We start from the raw sequence: 21,813 nt of genomic DNA on the forward strand, positions 1-21,813 counted from the left end.
CTGTGCCCTGCAGCTCCCATTGGCCCCTGTTGTGTTTTTTTGTTCGTTGGCATGCATGGGTGACTTGTACATTTCACTGGTTGCATTGTGGCTTCATTGCACCTACGGGGAGTTGTACTTTGTGGGCAGGGAGCGGTGTACAGGCACTCAGTGGGGCCGTTTACGGTTGATTCGCGATGCCGTACTTCTCACCATGGCGGGATGGTACATTCCGCCATGCTTGATGGCGTTAGGTACATGTCCGCTAGGGTCGGAATTGGCGTACCCTTGCGCCATGGTGGTGTTTACGGTTTGGCATGGCGCGCGCGCGCGTGCTTGGTGCAGTTGGCGTTGGCGTTCACTACGGTGTCGCTAGTGGCTTCGTACTTTGCGGTGACGGGTCATAGTCGCACCGAGCGCTATTCGATGGCGGTATTGCATTTCCGCCATCGTTTTCCGAATTCCGCCAGGGTCGTAATGAGGGCCTTGGTCTTCCTCTGTGCTAGGCAACAATCTGCTTCACTTCCTATACAGTCTCTGTGGATGGGATTGAAAAGGCTTGGTCTTCCTCCGTGCTAGGCAACAATCTGCTTCACTTCCTATACAGTCTCTGTGGATGGGATTCAAAAGGCTTGGTCTTCCTCCGTGCTAGGCAACAATCTGTTTCACTTCCTATACAGTCTCTGTGGATGGGATTCAAAAGGCTTGGTCTTCCTCTGTGCTAGGCAACTGTCATGACCTACAGAACACGCCCCTTTTGGACTTCCTGGTCCTTGTCTCAACGACGCTTACACTCCCTGGTACTCCCAACATGGCCGTCCACTGTGAAACACCTTCCTCGCTCTACACGTTGGACGTAGCATGTTCTATTAATAGACCACGCCTCCCGCGGATCTGCACGTCTCAATGCCATTGCGAAGTAGCGACCAGTCGGGTGCTCCGTAGCTTGCGGTATTGTTTTCCTTGGTTCTTTCCCAGCCAACCCCATTCCTAGTCCCTTTCCTTCCATTCTTGATTCCTGAACTTGTGTGCTGAGTAGCGCACTCTGTAAATTTCCCGGATTCGTGGATCTTTGCATCCCGGAACTTTGAACGCACGCTGGAGTCGGAAGAGACCCGTGCAGCCTTATTCAAGACCCGATCCGTCCGCAAGAAGGCATCGACCAAGAAATCCAGCAAAGATCGAACTCAGGTGAGAAGGGGGGAACTCCTTGACAGTTTGAGATGCCACCCGACCAAACTCGATATGGACATGGAAGCGGTCGTTCAGGACCTGATGCGTGGCATGCAAGAACTAACAACCGAGGTACAGAATCTAAAGGCGGAAAACGCTGCTCTCAAACAATTAGTTCTATCCCGTGATTCTGCCACAAAAGAAAGTGTGTTGCTGGGCGGCATAGTGGACAAATACGATGGGTCGGCAAAAACCCTTCGCGGATTCCTGGATTCATGTTTGGTCCACTTTACTTTTAAGCCCTACTACTTTTCGACTCCCAGGGCTAAGGTGGGGTTCATAATTTCCCACCTTTCAGGAAACGCCTTAACCTGGGCTACACCCCTCGTTAATTCTGGCGATGCTCTCCTACATGACTATGATGGGTTCATACAAGCCCTTAAGACCATGTTTGACTGTCCAGAGCAGGTCTATAGTGCCCAGGAATACCTGTTAGACTTTCAGCAAGGATCCCAGGATATGCTCACCTATGTAACCCGATTCAAGCAATTAGTCAAGGAAGCTGATTGGTCCCCTGAGGCGAGTTTTACCCTTTTCAGGAGAGGACTGAATGAGGAGATTAAGGATGAGTTGGCCAGAGTAGCTCGCCCAAACTCATTCCAGGCACTAATGCACCTTGCCATGCAAATAGATTTCCGTATCCAGGAAAGGAAGGCAGAGAAGAAGAAATCCAGAGGTAATCCTCTGAAAGTGTCCTTTGAGAGTACCACCAAGACGTACACAAACCCAGCCTCAGTCTCTGAACCAGAACCCATGCAGATAGAAGCCTTCCATGGACCTATATCCCAGCAAGAAAGGATGAGAAGGATTCATACGGGGTTGTGCATGTATTGTGCCTCAGACAAACACTTGGTTAGGGAATGTCCTCTAGCCCCTCCTCTGCGTTCCGGAAACGCCAGCTCCCGATCCTAGATGGAGCAGAGCTTCGGGAGAGAGATGTTTGCTCCACATCAATTCCATCCTTGCACTCTCCTGGACAAAACAATTTGGTGATACTGCAGGCCTTCCTATCGCCCTCCAAGAATAAGACCTATTCCATCTTGGCCTTGGTAGACTGCGGAGCTGTGGGAATTTTCATTGATCAAGATTGGGTTGTTAGTCATCATATTCCATATGAGACACGAAGCACCATGCAGCTGGTGGAAGCAATCGACGGAAGACCCCTCACTTCAGGGCCCATAAGCCTGCAGACTAAAGAGATCCAGCTTTCTATAACCCATCACCAAGAGCGGATTACATTCGACATCATTAAGTCAGCTCATTACCCCATGGTATTGGGTATGCCCTGGTTACAGAAGCACAATCCGTATATCAATTGGACAGCAGGATCACTATTCCTAGGCTCAGAGTTTTGTATGTCTCACTGTCTATTCCTGGATCCCTCCTTGACACCCCCTAAAGAACCACCAAGAGACCAGCAAACACCACTCATGGTTTCCAATATCATACAAGTACCAGAGGCCTATCAGGGATATGCTGATTTATTTTCAACTGCCATAGTCCAGGCCTTACCCCCTCACGGACCTGAAGACTGCGCCATAGATACAGATCCCTCAGCAGTGATTCCCTTCGGCAGAATGTTCATCCTTTCCGAACCTGAGAAAAAGGCCCTCCGAGAATACCTGGATACCAACCTTGAAAACGGCACCATAAGACCCTCAAAATCTCGAGCGGGTGCTTCATTGATCTTTGTTCCCAAGAAGGACACCAAGGAACTCAGACCTTGCCTCGACTATCGTGGCTTAAATCAATGCACCCTCAAAGATCGGTACCCACTGCCCCTGATCTCGGATATCCTAGAAGCTGTGGGAGGCGCCGTAATATTCACGAAGTTGGATCTTCGGGGTGCCTATCATTTGATCCGTGTCCGGGAAGGAGACAAATGGAAAACAGCCTTTAGAACACCCTTTGGTCACTATGAATATCTAGTCATGCCCTTTGGACTAGCTAATGCCCCCGCAGTTTTTCAACGTTTTATGGATATGGTGTTTTCTGACATGTTATTCCTCTTCGTCATTGTCTATCTGGATGACATATTGATCTTTTCCAAGGATCCTCTAAAGCATGAAGAACATGTAAAGGCAGTATTACAACGACTCCGTGAACACAAACTTTTAGCCAAACCCGAAAAATGCTTGTTTCATGTTACTTCTGTTCACTACCTAGGATTCATCCTTAGCCCAGAAGGAATTGGTATGGACCCTTCAAAGGTAAAGGCCACACTGGCATGGCCCGCTCCCAAGTCCGTGAAACAAGTTCAATCCTTCCTGGGGCTTGACAACTTCTACCGGAAGTTCATATCTACCTTTTCTGAGATCGTTCAGCCGATCGTTGCTCTCTTGAAGAAAGACACCCCCTTTATCTGGTCTACACCACAAGATAAGGCATTCCAACATTTAAAGACAGAGTTCATGCAAGCCCCCACCTTGGCCCAACCCGACATAAATCGACCATTCCTAGTGGAAACGGAAGCCTCTAACTACACCATAGGAGCGGTCTTGAAGCAGAAACTTGAGGATAAACTGGAACACCCCATTGCTTACCTTTCACGAACCCTGACTCCCAGTGAGACACATTACTCCGTCCTGGAAAAGGAACTGTTAGCCATCCACCAAGCCTTCACTGAATGGCGACATCTACTTCTGGGTGCTAGATATCCAGTTCAGGTCCACACGTACCATCGGAATCTTCAAATTCTACAGTCATTGGAGTGTAGGAACAGTCATCAGGTGCGTTGGGCCTACTTCTTTGCCCAGTACCAGTTCCACATCACTCATGTTCCCGGATCACAAAACCTGATTGCTGGCGCCTTATCTCGACGTCCTGACTATGTAGCTACTGAAGATAGGGCCTATGCTAAGATGTTTCCCCACACGATCTTAGTAGCTCAAGCAGTCAATCTCCTGGAAGAAATTTGAGTGCAAACCCAATCCTCTGATCTCTGGAAGGATATTTCAAGGAGGAATCAATGGAACCTAAGAGTTAAGGAAGGATATTTATTCAAGGACAATGCACTGGTCATTCCCACACAGAAACTACAACAAAGAATAATAAACCTCTGTCATGATACCCTTCACTCCGGACATTGTGGCATAACCAACACCCTCCGTCTCATACAAAGACAGTTTTGGTGGCCTGGAATGAAGACCAACAAACAGCAGTACATCAAAGCTTGTACTATCTGTAGTCAAAATAAACATGATAACAAGAGACCGGCGGGTCTTTTACTGCAACCTACACTGCCAACAAGGCCATGGGAATTCATTGCTACAGACTTAATTGTGGAATTACCACCTTCCTGAGGATACACGACCATCATGGTTACCATAGACTTGTTCACTCATATGGCTCATTTTACACCCCTGTGTAAGCTACCATCCTCGTCCGAGCTTGCTGGAATTTTCCTGGAACACATATTCCGTTTGCATGGACTTCCTTCCAAGATTATGGGCCTCATTACACGGATGGCGGTAATGGTTTACCGGTACCGGTATTTTACCGGTACCGGTAAATCCTTACCGCCTTACTACGAGGTCCCTTTGCGGTTTGGGGAATTTAACGCCTGCTTTTTGCAGGCATTAAAAACCAACCCGCAAAGGGACCCAGGGAGCTAATTACGGTACCGCAATTTGCGGTACCGTAGTTAGCGCCTTCCCCATTCCCATTATGCCCTATGGGGCAAAAATGGGAATGGGGAAGGGCAATGGTGGAAGGGGGAATTACCGCCCCGCCAACCTTGGAATGGGGCGGTAATTCCCCTTTCCGCCAAGGCGGTGCCGGTATTTTACCGGCCTGAACCATGGTGCTAATAGCGCCATGGTTCTCCACCATCCGTGTAATGAGGCCCTATATCTCATTGAGGACCTCAATACGTCTCTCAATTCTGGAAACATCTCTGTCGCATTTTGGGAATCCAACGCGCCCTCTCATCTGGTTATCATCCCCAAACCAACGGGACCACAGAACGTGCTAATCAGACCCTGGAGCAGTATCTTCGATGTTTCGCCACCAAGGTTCAGGGTGACTGGTCACTCCTGATACCCGTGGCTGAATTCGCCTACAACAATTCCGATCATTCAGCACTTAAGACCAGTCCCTTTTATTGTAGCCAAGGTTTCCATCCATCGATTCTATCCTCTGTTCTCCCTCATCCTACACCAGTAACTACTGTTGACTCCTGGATAGAAACTCTCATCAACGTACACCAGGAGGCCAAAGAAAACTTAGAGAAGGCCAGAACACAGAGTAAGAGGTATGCGGATTCCAATAGAAGACCAGGCCCTTCTTATGCAATTGGTGATCAAGTCTGGTTGTCCTCGAAATTACTACCCCGTCATCTACGGCCAAACAAGTTGGCCCCTCGGTACTATGGTCCATTTCCCATCAAGGAAATTATCAATCCAGTTTCATACCGGATCAGACTACCAGACTCCTGGAAGAAAATTCACCCAGTATTTCACACCTCCTTATTAAAACCCTACACCCAGTCCTCCCGGAAATCCTGCTGACCTCCTCCTCTGCTGATAGACAACCAATTGAAACATGAAGTATCCCGAATATGTGACTCCAGGTATAAATGGGGTCAGCTTCAATACCTGGTTGAATGGAAAGGATATCCTCCTAGTGAAAGAACCTGGGAACCACTTTCTAATCTCAAGGCCCCTCGACTGCTCAGAAGATTTCACCTTATACACCCGGGCAAACCCGGAGGAACGGGTCTTTGGAGGAGGCATGCTGTCATGACCTACAGAACACGCCCCTTTTGGACTTCCTGGTCCTTGTCTCAACGGGGCTTACACTCCCTGGTACTCCCAACATGGCCATCCACTGTGAAACACCTTCGTCGCTCTACATGTTGGATGTAGCGTGTCTATTAATAGACCACGCCTCCCGCGCTCCGTGCATCTCAATGCTATTGCGAAGTAGCGACCAGACGTGTGCTCCGTAGCTCGTGGTATTGTTTTCCTTGGTTCTTTCCCAGCCAACCCCATTCCTAGTCCCTTTCCTTCCTTTCTTGATTCCTGGACTCGTATGCTGAGTAGCGCACTCTGTAAATTTCCCGGATTCCTGGATCTTTGCATCCCGGAACTTTGAATGCACGCTGGAGTCGGAAGGGACTCGTGCAGCCTTATTCAAGACCCGATCCGTCCGCAAGAAGGCATCGACCAAGAAATCCAGCACAGATCGAACTCAGGTGAGAAGGGGGGAACTCCTTGACAGGCAACAATCTGCTTCACTTCCAATACAGTCCCCATTCATTGGGATTCGAGAGGGCTGGTCTTCCTCCATGCTACGCAACACAATGCTTCACTTCTTATACAGTCCAAGTGGATGTTATTCAAAAGGCTAGGCAACAATCTGCTTCACTTCCTATACAGTCTCCGTGGATGGGATTCAAAAGGCCTGGTCTTCCTCTGTGCTAGGCAACAATCTGCTTCACTTCCTATACAGTCTCCGTGGATGGGATTCAAAAGGCTTGGTCTTCCTCCGTGCTAGGCAACAATCTGTTTCACCTCCTATACAGTCTCTGTGGATGGGATTCAAAAGTCTTGGTCTTCATCCGTGCTAGGCAACAATCTGCTTCACTTCCTATACAGTCTCTGTGAATGGGATTCAAAAAGCTTGGTGGTCTTCCTCAGTGCTAAGCAATAATCTGCTTCACTTCCTAGACAGTCTCCGTGGATGGGATTCAAAAGGCTTGATTTTCCTCCATGTTAGGCAGCAATCTGCTTCACTTCATATACAGTCGCCATTCGTTGGGATTCAAGAGGCTTGGTCTTCCTCTGTGCTAGGCAACAATCTGCTTCACTTTCTATACAGTCTCTGTGGGTGGCATTCAAAAGGCCTGGTCTTCCTCTGTGCTAGGCAAAAATCTGCTTCACTTCCTATACAGTCTCTTTGGATGGGACTGAAAAGATGTGGTCTTCCTCCGTGCTAGGCAACAGTCTGATTCACTTTCTATACAGTCTCTTTGGATGGGACTGAAAAGATGTGGTCTTCCTCCGTGCTAGGCAACAATCTACTTCACTTCCTATACAGTCTCCAGTCGTTGGGATTCAAGAGGGTTGGTCTTCCTCCATGCTAGGCAACAATATGCTTCACTTCCTATACAGTCTCTGTGAATGGGATTCAAAAAGCTTGGCCTTCCTCCGTGCAAGGCAATAATCTGCTTCACTTCCTATACAGTCTCAGTGGATGGGATTCAAAAATCTTGGTCTTCCTCCGTGCTAGGCAATAATCTGCTTCACTTCCTATACAGTCTCCGTGGATGGGATTCAAAAGTCTTGGTTTTCCTCCATGTTAGGCAACAATCTGCTTCACTTCATATACAGTCGCCATTCGTTGGGATTCAAGAGGGTTGGTCTTCCTCCATGCTAGGCAACAATCTGCTTCACTTCCTATACAGTCTCTGTGGATGGGATTGAAAAGGCTTGTTCTTCCTCCATGCTAGGCAACAGTCTGCTTCACTTCCTATACAGTCTCTTTGGATGGGACTGAAAAGATGTGGGGCCTCATTACCGGGTCCGCCTTGGTGGATGGCGGAATTAGCGCCATATTCCAAGGTGTGTGGGGGGGCTAATTCCGCCATCCACCATTGCCCCTTCACCATTGCCAGTCAGCCCCATAGGGCTCCATGTTAATGGTGAAGGTGCTAATTACGGTACCGCAAATTGCGGTACCGTAATTAGCACCAAGGTCCCTTTGCGGGTCCCGTACTTAACGCCTGTAAAAACCAGGCGTTAAGGGAGGACCCACAAAGGGACCTTGTAGTAAGGCGGTAAGGGTTTACCAGTGCTGGTGCCCTTACCGGTACCGGTAAAACCTTACCGCCTTCCGTGTAATGAGGCCCGTGGTCTTCCTCTGTGCTAGGCAACAATCTGCTTCACTTCCTATACAGTCTCTGTGGATGGGACTGAAAAGATGTGGTCTTCCTCCATGCTAGGCAACAGTCTGCTTCACTTCCTATACAGTCTCTTTGGATGGGACTGAAAAGATGTGGTCTTCCTCCATGCTAGGCAACAATCTGCTTCCCTTCCTATACAGTCTCTGTGGATGGGATTCAAAAAGCTTGCTCTTCCTCCGTGCTAGGCAATAATCTGCTTCACTTCCTATACAGTCTCCGTGGATGGGATTCAAAAGTCTTGTTCTTCCTCAGTGCTAGGCAACAATCTGTTTCACTTCCTAAAAATTCTTTGGGCCTCATTACGAGTAGGGCATTAAGTATGTGTTGTCTGACAGAATTACTGCCACATTACAAGTATAGAGGAGTATGCACAAACCATTGACCGTAACATGGTGGCAAAAATGTCATAGGAGAAAGGCACATCAAAAGTGCCTGAAATGCAGCTAAGGACACAACAATTCAGCGAGGCAGAGCTGCAGGTGCTCGTTGACAAAGTCGTATTCCATCCAAAGGAGCTTTTCAGGGTAAGGCAGAGGAAGACATCATTCCAGAGGAAGGGTGCCATCTAGGACTCTATATAGGACACAGTGGTGGCAGTGGGCACAGTACCACATGACATAGAGGACTGCCGGAAGAGGTGGAATGATCTCAAGGCCAGGGACCACAGACTCCTGGCAAACTACCGGCGGGAGACAACAGGAGGTGGCACTGTAGAGCCACTTGCCCTCAGACCATGGAAGGAAAAAGCCAGCGGCATCCTCCGCATGGAAGGCTTTCGGAGCATAGGTGGCCCAAAGTTGGATCCAGCATTCCACCCGAGGCTGCTGAGTATGAACGTCACATCTCCCATGACACTGCACTGCCAAAGGACAATGTGAAGAATGGCACAGCAGCAACATGCATGTGCAAGGCAGGGTGGGGCATTGTGTAAATGGATATAGATAGCTACCGTTGTGTAAATGCACCTGTGACCCCCATGCAATCATGAGACACATCCATGAGGGCAGGCCATGGCCAAGTTCCAAAATGAATCCTGTGCACCTACATTCATCACTGAAACCCCCAAACAGCAATCAATCCACGTAGGAAACATCAGCGCCAAAGAATTGCCCAGTACATATAAATGCCATTTGTGCAAGCGGTACCATCTCCTGACCCTACTCCCACCTTGCAGGAGCAGTGTCTTTAACCTACTGTGCCATGTCTGCTGGCCACCCCACGGCCCAATACACAGATGACACTTGATCTAAGACCATGCCAGACGAGATACAGCCGCCACCTCCTGTAAGCTGTGGGTGCCACAGAGGCTTGATCTGTTGGAAATATTGAACACATCCTAGCGTATGTTAGCCTTCGACTTGCTAGACCACAAAACCTTGCTCGATCGGATGTCCACCATGGGAGGACTCTCCAAAAATGCCATCACCTGGCTCGGATCCTTTTTGGGAGGCTGCCAGTCACAGGTATTTTGGGGTGACTCTGCTTCTGAGTCACAGACCACGACATGCAGAGTTCCTCAGGGGGCTTGTCTTTCCCCCCCTGTTGTTCAACATTTACATCTTCCCCCTATGTGTCGATTTAGAATCAGTGGGGATTTCTTCTGCACTTACGCTGATGATTTCCAACTGGTGTTGGATTTTGTATTTGTATTTTATTGAATTTATATAGCACTTTAATCCAAAGTCTAAATCAGGATATCACTGGGAATCTTGATATTGACCAACTGACACTGGCAGCAGCCTATCATGTTAAAAAACAATGGATGTCCATGAATTGGCTCTGTTTAAACACTGCCAAGACCGAATTAACACTTTTCGCCCCCCAGCAGGCCCAATCTAAATTAGACCAGAGGTATCCCTGTTTTACTATCGATGGCAACCAAATTAAAGTAGTGCAGAAAGTTAAGACACTAGGTACGTACATGGAGGAAAGTCTGGACTGTGAGGCGCATGTTACAGCAATTTCCACCAATGCCAACTACCACCTTAAGCTGCTCAGACAAGTGGCACCTCTAATCTCGGTGGAAAACCGCATTAAGCTTGCGAGGGCGGTGATTCTCCCACGCATAGACTACTGCAATGCCTTATTGAGAGGTGCCAATAAGGCTGACATTCAGCAGCTACAGAAAATACAGAACGCAGCAGTATGGATCATCTATCTGATGAAATACTCAGAACCCACCAGTGCAGCCAGGAGAAAACTCCACTGGCTTCCGGTGGCAGCTCGTATCCAGTTCAGACTGCTAACAACCTGTCATAAATGTATTTTTGGTAATGCTCCCCTATACCTGAAAGAAAAGATCAGCATTTACCGACCTCGGAAATATCTAAGATCTACTGAGGGCTTCCTGTTGGAATTACCCCGGATAAAACTATCCTGTGGTTTAGGTCGAGCCTTCCATATCCAGGCTGCCAGAGCATGGAATGCCCTTCCCCCACAGCTACGAAAGACAGAGGACCATCTTGTCTTTCGTAAACAGCTGAAGACAATGCTGTTTTACTAGAATTGACTGTGCTCTGCTACTCACTACTCTTTCTGCCTCTCGGTGCCTGGGTGCCCACGGGCTTTGGCACGTTACAAGCCTAATAACATAACATAACGTATGTTAAACCACTGTGAAGCGACATATGTCTAGGATCAGCATCCATTATAGCGCATGGGTGTTCTGCTATACCATGTACAAGTAGTGTGCGAGATAACTGACTGCCTATCATTCACCACCCAACAGGTTCACAGTCCATTCAGGTAGACAATTCTCACCCAACCACATCCCAGGGCTCATCCACCATCCCAAGCCCCTCTACCTCCAGTACTCGGCCCCCGCAGCCATGAAAAGAGCAGGAAGACAATACTGGTGTGGGCTAGAGGGGCAGAGCGCCATAGACCTGACCCCTCAGCACATCCGGGGTGAGGAGGCAGAGGTTTCCACCTCTGTCACCCTCATTGCCACTTCCAGAGGAATGTGGCCCGCTCACAGCCTGAACCAGCAGACATGCCCTACGAGGGCACAGGGATGTCCCTTATTCAGAATTTACATTTATAACGGGCACAAGGGAGGTGAGGGGGCATGGGTTTCGGAATTTGAGGCAGGTGGGAAGGCAGGGTGTTGAGGATTGAGGGATGTGGGAGGGCACAGGTGTTGGCAATTGAGGCAGGTGGGAGGGCAGGGTGTTGGAGATCGAGGGAGGTGGAAGAACACGGGTGTTGGGGATTGAGGCAGGTGGGAGGGCAGGGTGTTGGAGATCGAGGGAGGTGGAAGAACACGGGTGTTGGGGATTGAGAGAGCTGGCACTAGTGAGGTGAGAGAACACGGGTGTTGGGGATTGAGAGAGCTGGCACTAGTGAGGTGAGAGAACACGGGTGTTGGGGATTGAGAGAGCTGGCACTAGTGAGGTGAGAGAACACGGGTGTTGGGGATTGAGAGAGTTGGCACTAGTGAGGTGAGAGAACACGGGTGTTGGGGATTGAGAGAGCTGGCACTAGTGAGGTGAGAGAACACGGGTGTTGGGGATTGAGAGAGTTGGCACTAGTGAGGTGAGAGAACACGGGTGTTGGGGATTGAGAGAGCTGGCACTAGTGAGGTGAGAGGACACGGGTGTTGGGGATTGAGAGAGCTGGCACTAGTGAGGTGAGAGAACACGGGTGTTGGGGATTGAGAGAGCTGGCACTAGTGAGGTGAGAGAACACGGGTGCTGGGGATTGAGAGAGTTGGCACTAGTGAGGTGAGAGAACACGGGTGTTGGGGATTGAGAGAGCTGGCACTAGTGAGGTGAGAGAACACGGGTGTTGGGGATTGAGAGAGCTGGCACTAGTGAGGTGAGAGAACACGGGTGTTGGGGATTGAGAGAGCTGGCACTAGTGAGGTGAGAGAACACGGGTGTTGGGGATTGAGAGAGCTGGCACTAGTGAGGTGAGAGAACACGGGTGTTGGGGATTGAGGCAGGTGGGAGGGCAGGGTGTTGGAGATCGAGGGATGTGGGAGGGCACAGGTGTTGGCGATTGAGGCAGGTGGGAGGGCAGGGTGTTGGAGATCGAGGGATGTGGGAGGGCACAGGTGTTGGCAATTGAGGCAGGTGGGAGGGCAGGGTGTTGGAGATCGAGGGATGTGGGAGGGCACAGGTGTTGGCAATTGAGGCAGGTGGGAGGGCAGGGTGTTGAGGATTGAGGGATGTGGGAAGGCACAGGTGTTGGCGATTGAGGCAGGTGGGAGGGCAGGGTGTTGAGGATTGAGGGATGTGGGAGGGCAGGGTGTTGAGGATTGAGGCAGGTGGGAGGGCAGGGTGTTGGAGATCGAGGGCTGTGGGAGGGCAGGGTGTTGGAGATCGAGGGAGGTGGAAGAACACGGGTGTTGGAGATCGAGGGAGGTGGAAGAACACGGGTGTTGGGGACTGAGGCAGGTGGGAGGGCAGGGTGTTGGAGATCGAGGGAGGTGGAAGAACACGGGTGTTGGGGATCGAGGGATGTGGGAGGGCAGGGTGTTGGAGATCGAGGGAGGTGGAAGAACACGGGTGTTGGGGATTGAGGCAGGTGGGAGGGCAGGGTGTTGGAGATCGAGGGAGGTGGAAGAACACGGGTGTTGGAGATCGAGAGAGCTGGCACTAGTGAGGTGAGAGAACATGGGTATTTTTTTTTTATTTTATTTTTTACTTGTAGCATATTTATAAGGCGGTTATACACAATGTGTTTCCAGGCACCACAAGACAAAAAGGAGGGGGGGTGGGGCAAGGAGATAAAAACAATAACGGTCCTACTAGGCCTTGTGACATTCAGATCATGAAAGTGCAGCACCAAGAAGTGCAATGCGAGGTGGAAGGAGGGCGTAGGGTTGGGCAAGTGCCAAGGGGAACCCAGGAGGGCAAGTGCCAGGGGATCACCATCAGGTGGTGGGACGGGGGAGGACCGGACTCACCTGGAGTGCCAACCCTCCAGGCTTGTCAGGGAGGGGGCCCAGAAAGGCAGTGCTAGGTTGGTCCGGTGCTGAGATAGACTGGGTGAGGGGGGCCTGGTGCCCTGTAAGACTCATACGGGACCATGCCACCAGTTACAGCAGACAGACCGGGGCACTAGAAAGGGAGAGCAAGAGGGAAGGAAGAAGAGAAAAGCAGGGTCTTGAGCCACTTCCTACACTTAAGGAGATCCAGCTGAAGTCTGAGAGAGGCAGGGAGGCAATTCCAGAGGGAAGTTCCTGCCGAAGATTGAGATCTACCCCATGCTCTGCTTGGAGAAACGTTGAGTCTGCAGAGAGTCGGAGCTAGAGGGCCGAAATGCTCTAGCAGGGGGGTATTTAGGGAGAGAGAGTTGGATGTTGCGCGGTCCCAGGCCCCAGAAAGGCTTGTGGATGGTGCAGAGGGTCTTGAATTTGAAACTTGCCGCCACTGGGAACCACTGGAGAGATATTAGGGCTGGGGAGATGAAGCCCTGGCTTGAGGCCAAGGATACATCTTGCAGTCCTATTCTGGAGTAGTGGAGGGGTTGAAGAGAGGAAAGAGGCAGATTGAGGATGAGGCTATTGCAATAGTCAAGCCTAGAGAGAACCAGAGCTCTGGAGGCACTAAGCTTCTGAGGGAAGGTGAGGAAAGGAATAGTACCTCTGAGGAGGTGCAGCTGACAGTTGGCCTTCTTGGCAAGGGCTATGATGTGAAGGGAGAAGGAGAGAGAGGAGTCGAAGATGACAATGAGGTTTTTAGCCTCAAAAGAAGATGAGGGGAGGGGACCCTATGATGGCGGCCAGAGAGTGGGAGGGAAACAGGGAGCAGAAATCCCAATGACTAGGATCTCATTCTTACCGCATTAAGGCAGGGATCATTAGCTGTGTACCATGCTTGAATAGCAGTCAGGCAGTCAGGTATAATAGAGGAAGTAGAGGAGGGAAGGTTGAAGGAGAGCTGTGTGTCATCAGCATAACACTGGAAGTGAGGCGAGAAGGTGAGGATCAAGTGGGCCAGAGGGGAAAGGTAGATATTGAAGAGCCACACCGTTAGGATAGAGCCCTGAGGGACACCACAGGTAAAGTGTGAGGTGGAGGAGGGAGAGGAAAAGGCCCAGTTGTACCTGGGAAGTTTGGTTGGATAGGAAGGAGGTCAGCCAAGCCAGTGCAAGATCCATAGATGATTTATGAGGGCGGCTTGGTTGACCACGTCAAAGGCAGAGGTAAGATCGAGGAGGATGAGATTGAGAAAGGTATTGGAGATTTAGGGAGGTGGGAAGCCATAGGTGTTGGGGATTGAGGGAGGTTGGAGAGCATGGGTGTTGGAGATTGAGAGAGGTGGGAGGACATGGGTGTTGAGGATTGAGGGAGATAGGTGAGCATTTGTTTTGGGGATTGGGAGAGGTGGGAGGGCCTGGGTTTTGGGGATTGAGAAAGGTGGGTGGTCATGGGTATTGGGGATTGAGGGAGATGGGAGGGCATTTGTTTTGACGGTTGAGAGAGGTGGGCGAGCATGAGTGTTCAGGCTTAAGAGAGGTGGGAGGGCATGGGTGTTGGAGATTGAGAGAGGTAGGAGGGCATGGGTGTTGGGGATTGAGGGAGGTGGGAGGGCATCAGTGTTGGGGATTGAGAGAGGTGGGGGTTATAGGTGTTGGGGATTGAGTGAGGTGGGAGGGCATGTGTGTTGGAAATTGAGGGAGGAGAGAGGTCATGGGTGTTGGGGATTGAGAGAGGTGGGAGGTCATGGGTGTTGGGGATTGAGAGAGGTAGGAGGGCATGGGTGTTGGAGATTGAGAGAGGTAGGAGGGCATGGGTGTTGGGGATTGAGGGATGTGGGAGGGCATCAGTGTTGGGGATTGAGAGAGGTGGGGGTTATAGGTGTTGGGGATTGAGTGAGGTGGGAGGGCATGTGTGTTGGAAATTGAGGGAGGAGAGAGGCCATGGGTGTTGGGGATTGAGAGAGGTGGGAGGTCATGGGTGTTGGGGATTGAGAGAGGTGGGAGAGTGTGAGTGTTGGGACTGAGGACGATGGGAGAGGATGGGTGCTTTGCACTGTACAAAATAAGTCACATGTAAAAACACATGCATGGACAATGTCTTTTGAGTGAGAGTGAACTATTTTATGTGGGGCTATGCACAAAATGAATGACATCGGTGCAAAGAAATTGATGTAAAAGGAATTGTCTATGAGTTCTTGCCACACCAGATGGTGTGACGATTCACAGGACCTGGTCACTTCTTCCCAGTGGGGAGCCCTTCCCTGTGAGGCTAGGGAGGTGAGGCCACTACCCAATAGTCCCTTTAAGGATGGTGGAAAGTGAGGCCTCACAGGGAGAGACTCCCCTCGTGAGGATAGGGAGTCCCATTCCGTGAAGAAACTCCCTAACCCATTTTCCCTCAGAAATCCCTGATAACACTACTGTCTGTTTTGGTGACGTCTCTTCCGCCTTTGATCCACACATTAATATAACTCAGGCAAAGCAGAGCCTAAGAAACCTGCAGAGTAATAACAGGTTCTTTACCAGAGTACTGAGAAGAGTTGGCCCCATGGAGGCATAACGATTCTCTCAACAACAGTAAAGAAAGACTTTGACTTTACGCTGGGTAGGATTCAGCTACAGGAAAAAAAGACTGATAAAGTGCTACATGATAGAGAATGTTCTCACCGAGGTGGCATGGATATCGGTGTCAGTCACTTCTCTTCATGATGTTCAAGTGCACGTTTTCACAAGTGCAAGCGCGCGCCTCGTTTCCACTTGCCCCACAAGGCCTAAACATCATTTGGACATCTTTGTAAAGAAATGTGATGTTCATAAGCTTATCCTGAATATCGGCAAAACAAAGGTGCTGTTTTCAGGCCCCGGTTCTCAAAATATCACAAAATAGATATGACTGCGACCGGAAATCTCTTGGAAGAAGTGCAGTCCTATGAGTACCTAGGAGTACCTAGGAGTACCCATGAGTGCCTAAGAGTACCTATGAGTAACTAGGAGTACCTATGAGTACCTAGGGATAACTAGGAGTACCTATGAGTAACTAGGAGTACCTAGGAGTGCCTAGGAGTAAATGGGACTACCTAGGAGTATCTATGAGTAACTAGGAGTACCTATGAGTAACTAGGAGTACCTAGGAGTGCATAGGAGCACCTATGAGTACCTAGGAGTACCTAGGAATAAGCAGCTATTGGGTTATGCATCTGAGCAGGGACTGTGCTGCTCGGAGAGAATAGAGTGGTGCGCACAGGGCAGAGGGGTCACCACGCCAGCCCCAGAATCTATCCCCGCCTCACTGTATGGAGCAGAACTTTGGGGATTCCTGGATGCAGCTAATCTTGCAGCTAATAAATAGTAAATACGCATTTAAAAGGTCTAGTCCAGGTTGCCACATGCTCGCCCAATGCGCTGCTTCACCTTGGACTTGATGTTTGCCCAATCGGAGACCGAGCCGCTCAGCCTCCGGCCCTATATTGGGGTGCTGAGGGGCGTGGCAAATAATGGGATGCTCCAAAGCATCGTTTGAGGGCGTGGGGGTGTATACTGTGGGTTGCCATGTGCAAAGGGTGCTGTATGACCTGAAGGAAGCTGAACTATGGAAGAAGCTGTGAGGAGAGCCTGCAACATGCTACACAGCAATCCCTCCAGGCCACCAGGAGCAGAAGGATAGAAGCATCTAGAATCTTGAAACCAGGCCCTGGGAGCTGGCATCCGGGGAGTGTTTAGACAGTATAGTTCCACCGTAGGCAAGAGCTCTGTGCATTAGTCTGCATGCTTTATGAAGTCTTGGACCCTAAGGGGGTCAGGCTTGTGCCCCCTCAGTGGTATGGGTGAAGAGACACTCCCACATCTTTTGTTTATATGTGATGTATTGAAACCTATACCAGTACAGTATCTGAGAGTGCTTCTTAGGGAAGCAGGCATCCACACTACACAGGATGCTTTGCAATTTGGCAAATGTACTACAGATCTTTCGAGAGTGGCTTGTGCAGCCCAATATCTTCTTCGAGCTTGGTTATGTCGAAGAAAACTGCATCAGCGCAACTCACTGAGCAAGACAAGTAGAATATTGAATCTACGCCTTCATGACATAACTCACTGAGCGACACAAGTAGAATATTTAATCCATACACAAGAAGAATATTGAATCCATGCCTTCATGGCATAACGCACGACACAAGTAGAATATGGAATCCATGCCTTCATGGCATAACTCACGACACAAGTAGAATATGGAATCCATGCCTTCATGGCATAACTCACGACACAAGTAGAATATGGAATCCATGCCTTCATGGCATAACTCACTGAGCGACACAAGTAGAATATGGAATCCACGCCTTCATGGCATTACTCACTGAGCGACACAAGTAGAATATGGAATCCACGCCTTCATGGCATTACTCACTGAGCAACACAAGTAGAATATTGAATCCACGCCTTCATGGCATTACTCACTGAGCAACACAAGTAGAATATTGAATCCATACACAAGTAGAATATTCAATCCACACCTTCATGGCATAACTCACGACACAAGTAGAATATGGAATCCATGCCTTCATGGCATAACTCACTGAGCGACACAAGTAGAATATGGAATCCACGCCTTCATGGCATTACTCACTGAGCAACACAAGTAGAATATTGAATCCATACACAAGTAGAATATTCAATCCACACCTTCATGGCATAACTCACGACACAAGTAGAATATGGAATCCATGCCTTCATGGCATAACTCACTGAGCGACACAAGTAGAATATGGAATCCACGCCTTCATGGCATTACTCACTGAGCAACACAAGTAGAATATTGAATCCATACACAAGTAGAATATTCAATCCACACCTTCATGGCATAACTCACGACACAAGTAGAATATGGAATCCACGCCTTCATGGCATTACTCACTGAGCGACACAAGTAGAATATGGAATCCACGCCTTCATGACATTACTCACTGAGCGACACAAGTAGAATATGGAATCCACGCCTTCATGGCATTACTCACTGAGCAACACAAGTAGAATATTGAATCCATACACAAGTAGAATATTCAATCCACACCTTCATGGCATAACTCACGACACAAGTAGAATATGGAATCCATGCCTTCATGGCATTACTCACTGAGCGACACAAGTAGAATATGGAATCCACGCCTTCATGGCATTACTCACTGAGCAACACAAGTAGAATATTGAATCCATATACAAGTAGAATATTCAATCCACACCTTCATGGCATAACTCACGACACAAGTAGAATATGGAATCCACGCCTTCATGACATAACTCACTGAGCAACACAAGTAGAATATTGAATCCATACACAAGTAGAATATTCAATCCACACCTTCATGGCATAACTCACGACACAAGTAGAATATGGAATCCACGCCTTCATGGCATTACTCACTGAGCGACACAAGTAGAATATGGAATCCACGCCTTCATGGCATTACTCACTGAGCGACACAAGTAGAATATGGAATCCATGCCTTCATGGCATAACTCACGACACAAGTAGAATATGGAATCCACGCCTGTTAGGAAAGATTTCGTAATTGTAGGGAATTTTCCTTCCATGTGGCAACCCCTAAACTTTTTGCTATTGTTTTTAACCTTGTTCTTGACTTTGCCAGAGAAGTACAGCCTACTGCTGCACTTCTCTGGGCTTTCGCTCTTTTCTTACGGGGAAACTGACATGCCCTTAAGACAGTCAGTACCGGGGAACGTGGTTTCCCGTAGTTTCTTTTATCGTGTTGCGGCTTTAGTGCAACATGACACAAGAGGGCACTGTAAGCTAAGTTACAGCTCTCTTGGGTCTCTAGCCTTCTACAGGCCCTAGATACTCTTTTAGGATGGTATTTGATCGGTGCAAGTCATTCAGGGACTCGAATGGTGGCAGCGATCGTTTTGTTTATTTTGAGCTCCTTTTGGCGTTCTGAGCACGTTTTTGCACTGAACCCAAAATGGTGGCCTGGCTCCCAAAATGGCCAGGCCGCGAGGCTCCTTTGTCTTGTCCACTGACCGTCTTGCTCCCTTCACCTTCCCCAGGTCGAGCGACCCGGGGCCTTCCTTATTTGGGCATGTACTTTCCCGCGAAACGTGGTTGCTTTCGCGGGCTTCTACATGTCGTTTGTGTGCCTCCAGGGTGTGGGCTGGGATGTCTGGTCCCAATACACATCCTGGGTGCCAGAGAGTCTAGGGTGGTGTGAATGCCTGGGACCACTGTGGTCCGTGATTGGTCCACGTATGGTATGTGTGTTGATGAGCGGATCTCCCATTGGCTCCCCTCCGTTTTGGCGCGAAGGGAACCGTGGATAAGAGGGAGCTGGAAACACCACTACCATGTCGATCTCCTGAGTTCTCACGAACGAAGGAATACAGGAGCCAAGTATCCTGCAACTACGAGGCTGGACCGAGGAATCGCTGGTGACCCGCTGAAGGAATCCTCCTTTGCACTGCTGTCGTCCTGTGAAACCCTTTCCTCCTTGGATCGAACCAGAAGGCCTGTACTGGTGCTTCGACCTTTGGAATAGCAGGAACAGCTATTCCCGGCGACTTCATCATCTCCTGCCAAGTAAGCCTTCGGAAGTGTCTCTGGGCCATCCAGCTGACTGACCAGTTTACAAGGGAGTCCTGCTCTGCAACTGCCGCCAGGTTGTGTTGTATTTCGAGTCCTTGTCACTCTCCCACGCTTCGTACGCTTGGCGTCCCCAGGTCTGAAGGGAGGAGTGTACATTTGGCTTGAATACACACAGCCGCTCCGTTGTCCTGCTGCGGCAACAAAACTGTGCTGGTTTCGTCGATTGGGACGTCTTTTTGCTCTACACGACTACGAGGCGTTCCCTGCTCTTCTGAACCTGCCAGCTGCTGAAACTAACGTGGAGAAGCCTGGGTCTGCTTGCTTCGGGGACCGGTGAGTAGTTTAGCTAGGATCTGGTCGCCCTCCTGCAGTATCCCATTGCTTTTCCCTGCTGTGTAAAAACAGCACCCTTTTGGCCGTACTCGCGCTCTGCTTCTGCCCGCTGTGGAGGCTGCGCTTGAGTTGCGGAACCTGTTCTCCTTCTGCTGTGCACTAACCCGAACTGCCTGACTTCCTCCGAAGAGCTTCCCCTTTTGCCCGTTGGCACCGGCGTGGCAGGTACTTTGAGCACAAGGCTCCACTCTTCGCAGGGCTCGGACTTCCATCTAGTTAGGTGCCTCTGAAGGCGAACTGAGTCTAAAGCGTTATCGCACTGCCTGTTTTCCTTTCCTTTCAGGTGGACTACATATTTCGTGCTTTAAACGCTTGCGACTGTGTATTTGTATATATATTGTGTTGATATGGTATGTGTTGGTTTAATATTGTGATATTGTGATTTTCTCGCTACGGTCGTTGTTTTAAAGGCCTTAAAATAAATGTGTTTATATTTTTGATATAACACCTGTTTGGAGTAGTTTGTAAGCGCTCTTGCTTTGTGTGCTCATTGCGGGCTTTCAGTCACCCTCACCCCTCTTGAGACCTAGTCTTGACCGCCGCGATCGCTACCTTGATTGGTCTGGCTTGTCCAGAGGTTACCCTGTTCCAAGTAATTAGGTTGGCCTTCTGAACTTCTGCGCCACCAGGACAGAGTTCAGAAATCCGTCTTAACAACGCCTTCATGGCATAACTCACTGAGCAACACAAGTAGAATATTGAATCCATGCCTTCATGGCATAACTCACGACACAAGTAGAATATGGAATCCACGCCTTCATGGCATAACTCACTGAGCGACACAAGTAGAATATGGAATCCACGCCTTCATGCTAGAAGTAAGGTAGGAAATGGTCCCAGTGCTGCGAGAATACTCTCCCCTACACTTGTTGTATATATTTTTCGCCATATGTGGTTTGTTTTAATATTTGACCATATGAAGTATCATGTTTGTTACCTGTATTCAGTCAGGGCAATTGACTGACTAGAATGTCCAATCCGTGTCTTCACGTTTGAAGTTAGAGAGAACGGAGTCCTAGGGCTGCGAGAATACTCTCCCTATATTTGTTGTGGTATGTTTTCTATACATGCGGTTTGTTTAAAACATTTTTACCATATGTATGATCATGTTTTTGCCCTGTATTTTGACGTATATTTGTTTCTTTTATGATTGTATGATGAACTTGTTAGGTTGCTTTGATTGATTGATTGATTGGCAGGTGCCTCCATGTTCCTCTGACCTGTGTTTGTCTTCCTGCCACAGCCTACTATGTGGCCTTCCAGGAGGTGCAAGGCATGGCAGTGGGGGCCTTCTACAGTTACCCAATGTCCCTTGTCTCCACCTACGAAATGTTCTCCAACATCCTGAATGGACCTGCCAACTACACCGTGCATCTGCCCCCCATGTACAGCCCCCTCTACGGGTCCTTCTGCGTGATAGCCTTCCTGCTCATGTTCAACCTGCTGATTGCCACCCTGGGAGACACATATTCCAGCATTACCCAGGAGAAGGAGGGGCTCTGGCTGGCACAGGTGAGCCCACGCTGATACGGATCCGGAAACACGAGAAATACCCAGAGTATTGCTGTGTCCTGTCTCAATGTGTGATGACTGGCGAGGAGGGGCTGTGTCCCGAGTGCATGTGTGTGAGACACCCAAAGACAGGGCTGCTGTGAGCACAGGTGAGTCTTGATTGCATGTAAGAGCTACGGGAGCCGAGGAGAATCCAGGCAATAGCAGAGGTGGGCGCCAGAGAGCTAAAGGCTCACCCAGCGAGACAGAATATCACAGTTACAAAGAGTAGAAAAAC

At 49.3% G+C, this 21,813-nt stretch overlaps 1 protein-coding gene across 2 annotated transcripts in view; it reads left to right on the plus strand.

Moving 5' to 3' along the window:
- The window catches only part of LOC138487598 (transient receptor potential cation channel subfamily V member 6-like), a 623,206-nt gene that overhangs the window by 545,117 nt on the left and 56,276 nt on the right, over positions 1–21,813 (plus strand). Inside the window, exon 13 of one of the 2 annotated variants that reach the window (XM_069614065.1) lies at positions 21,268–21,536. The exons of the other annotated variant lie outside the window; for it this stretch is intronic. Within the exon in view, the coding sequence (XP_069470166.1) occupies positions 21,268–21,536 (269 nt within the window). The remainder of the gene's footprint in view (positions 1–21,267; positions 21,537–21,813) is intronic. 2 annotated transcript variants of the gene reach the window in all.

The sequence above is a fragment of the Ambystoma mexicanum genome, chromosome 9 (genome assembly GCF_040938575.1).
Source record: "Ambystoma mexicanum isolate Mex_15411 chromosome 9, UKY_AmexF1_1, whole genome shotgun sequence".
NCBI lineage: Eukaryota > Metazoa > Chordata > Amphibia > Caudata > Ambystomatidae > Ambystoma > Ambystoma mexicanum.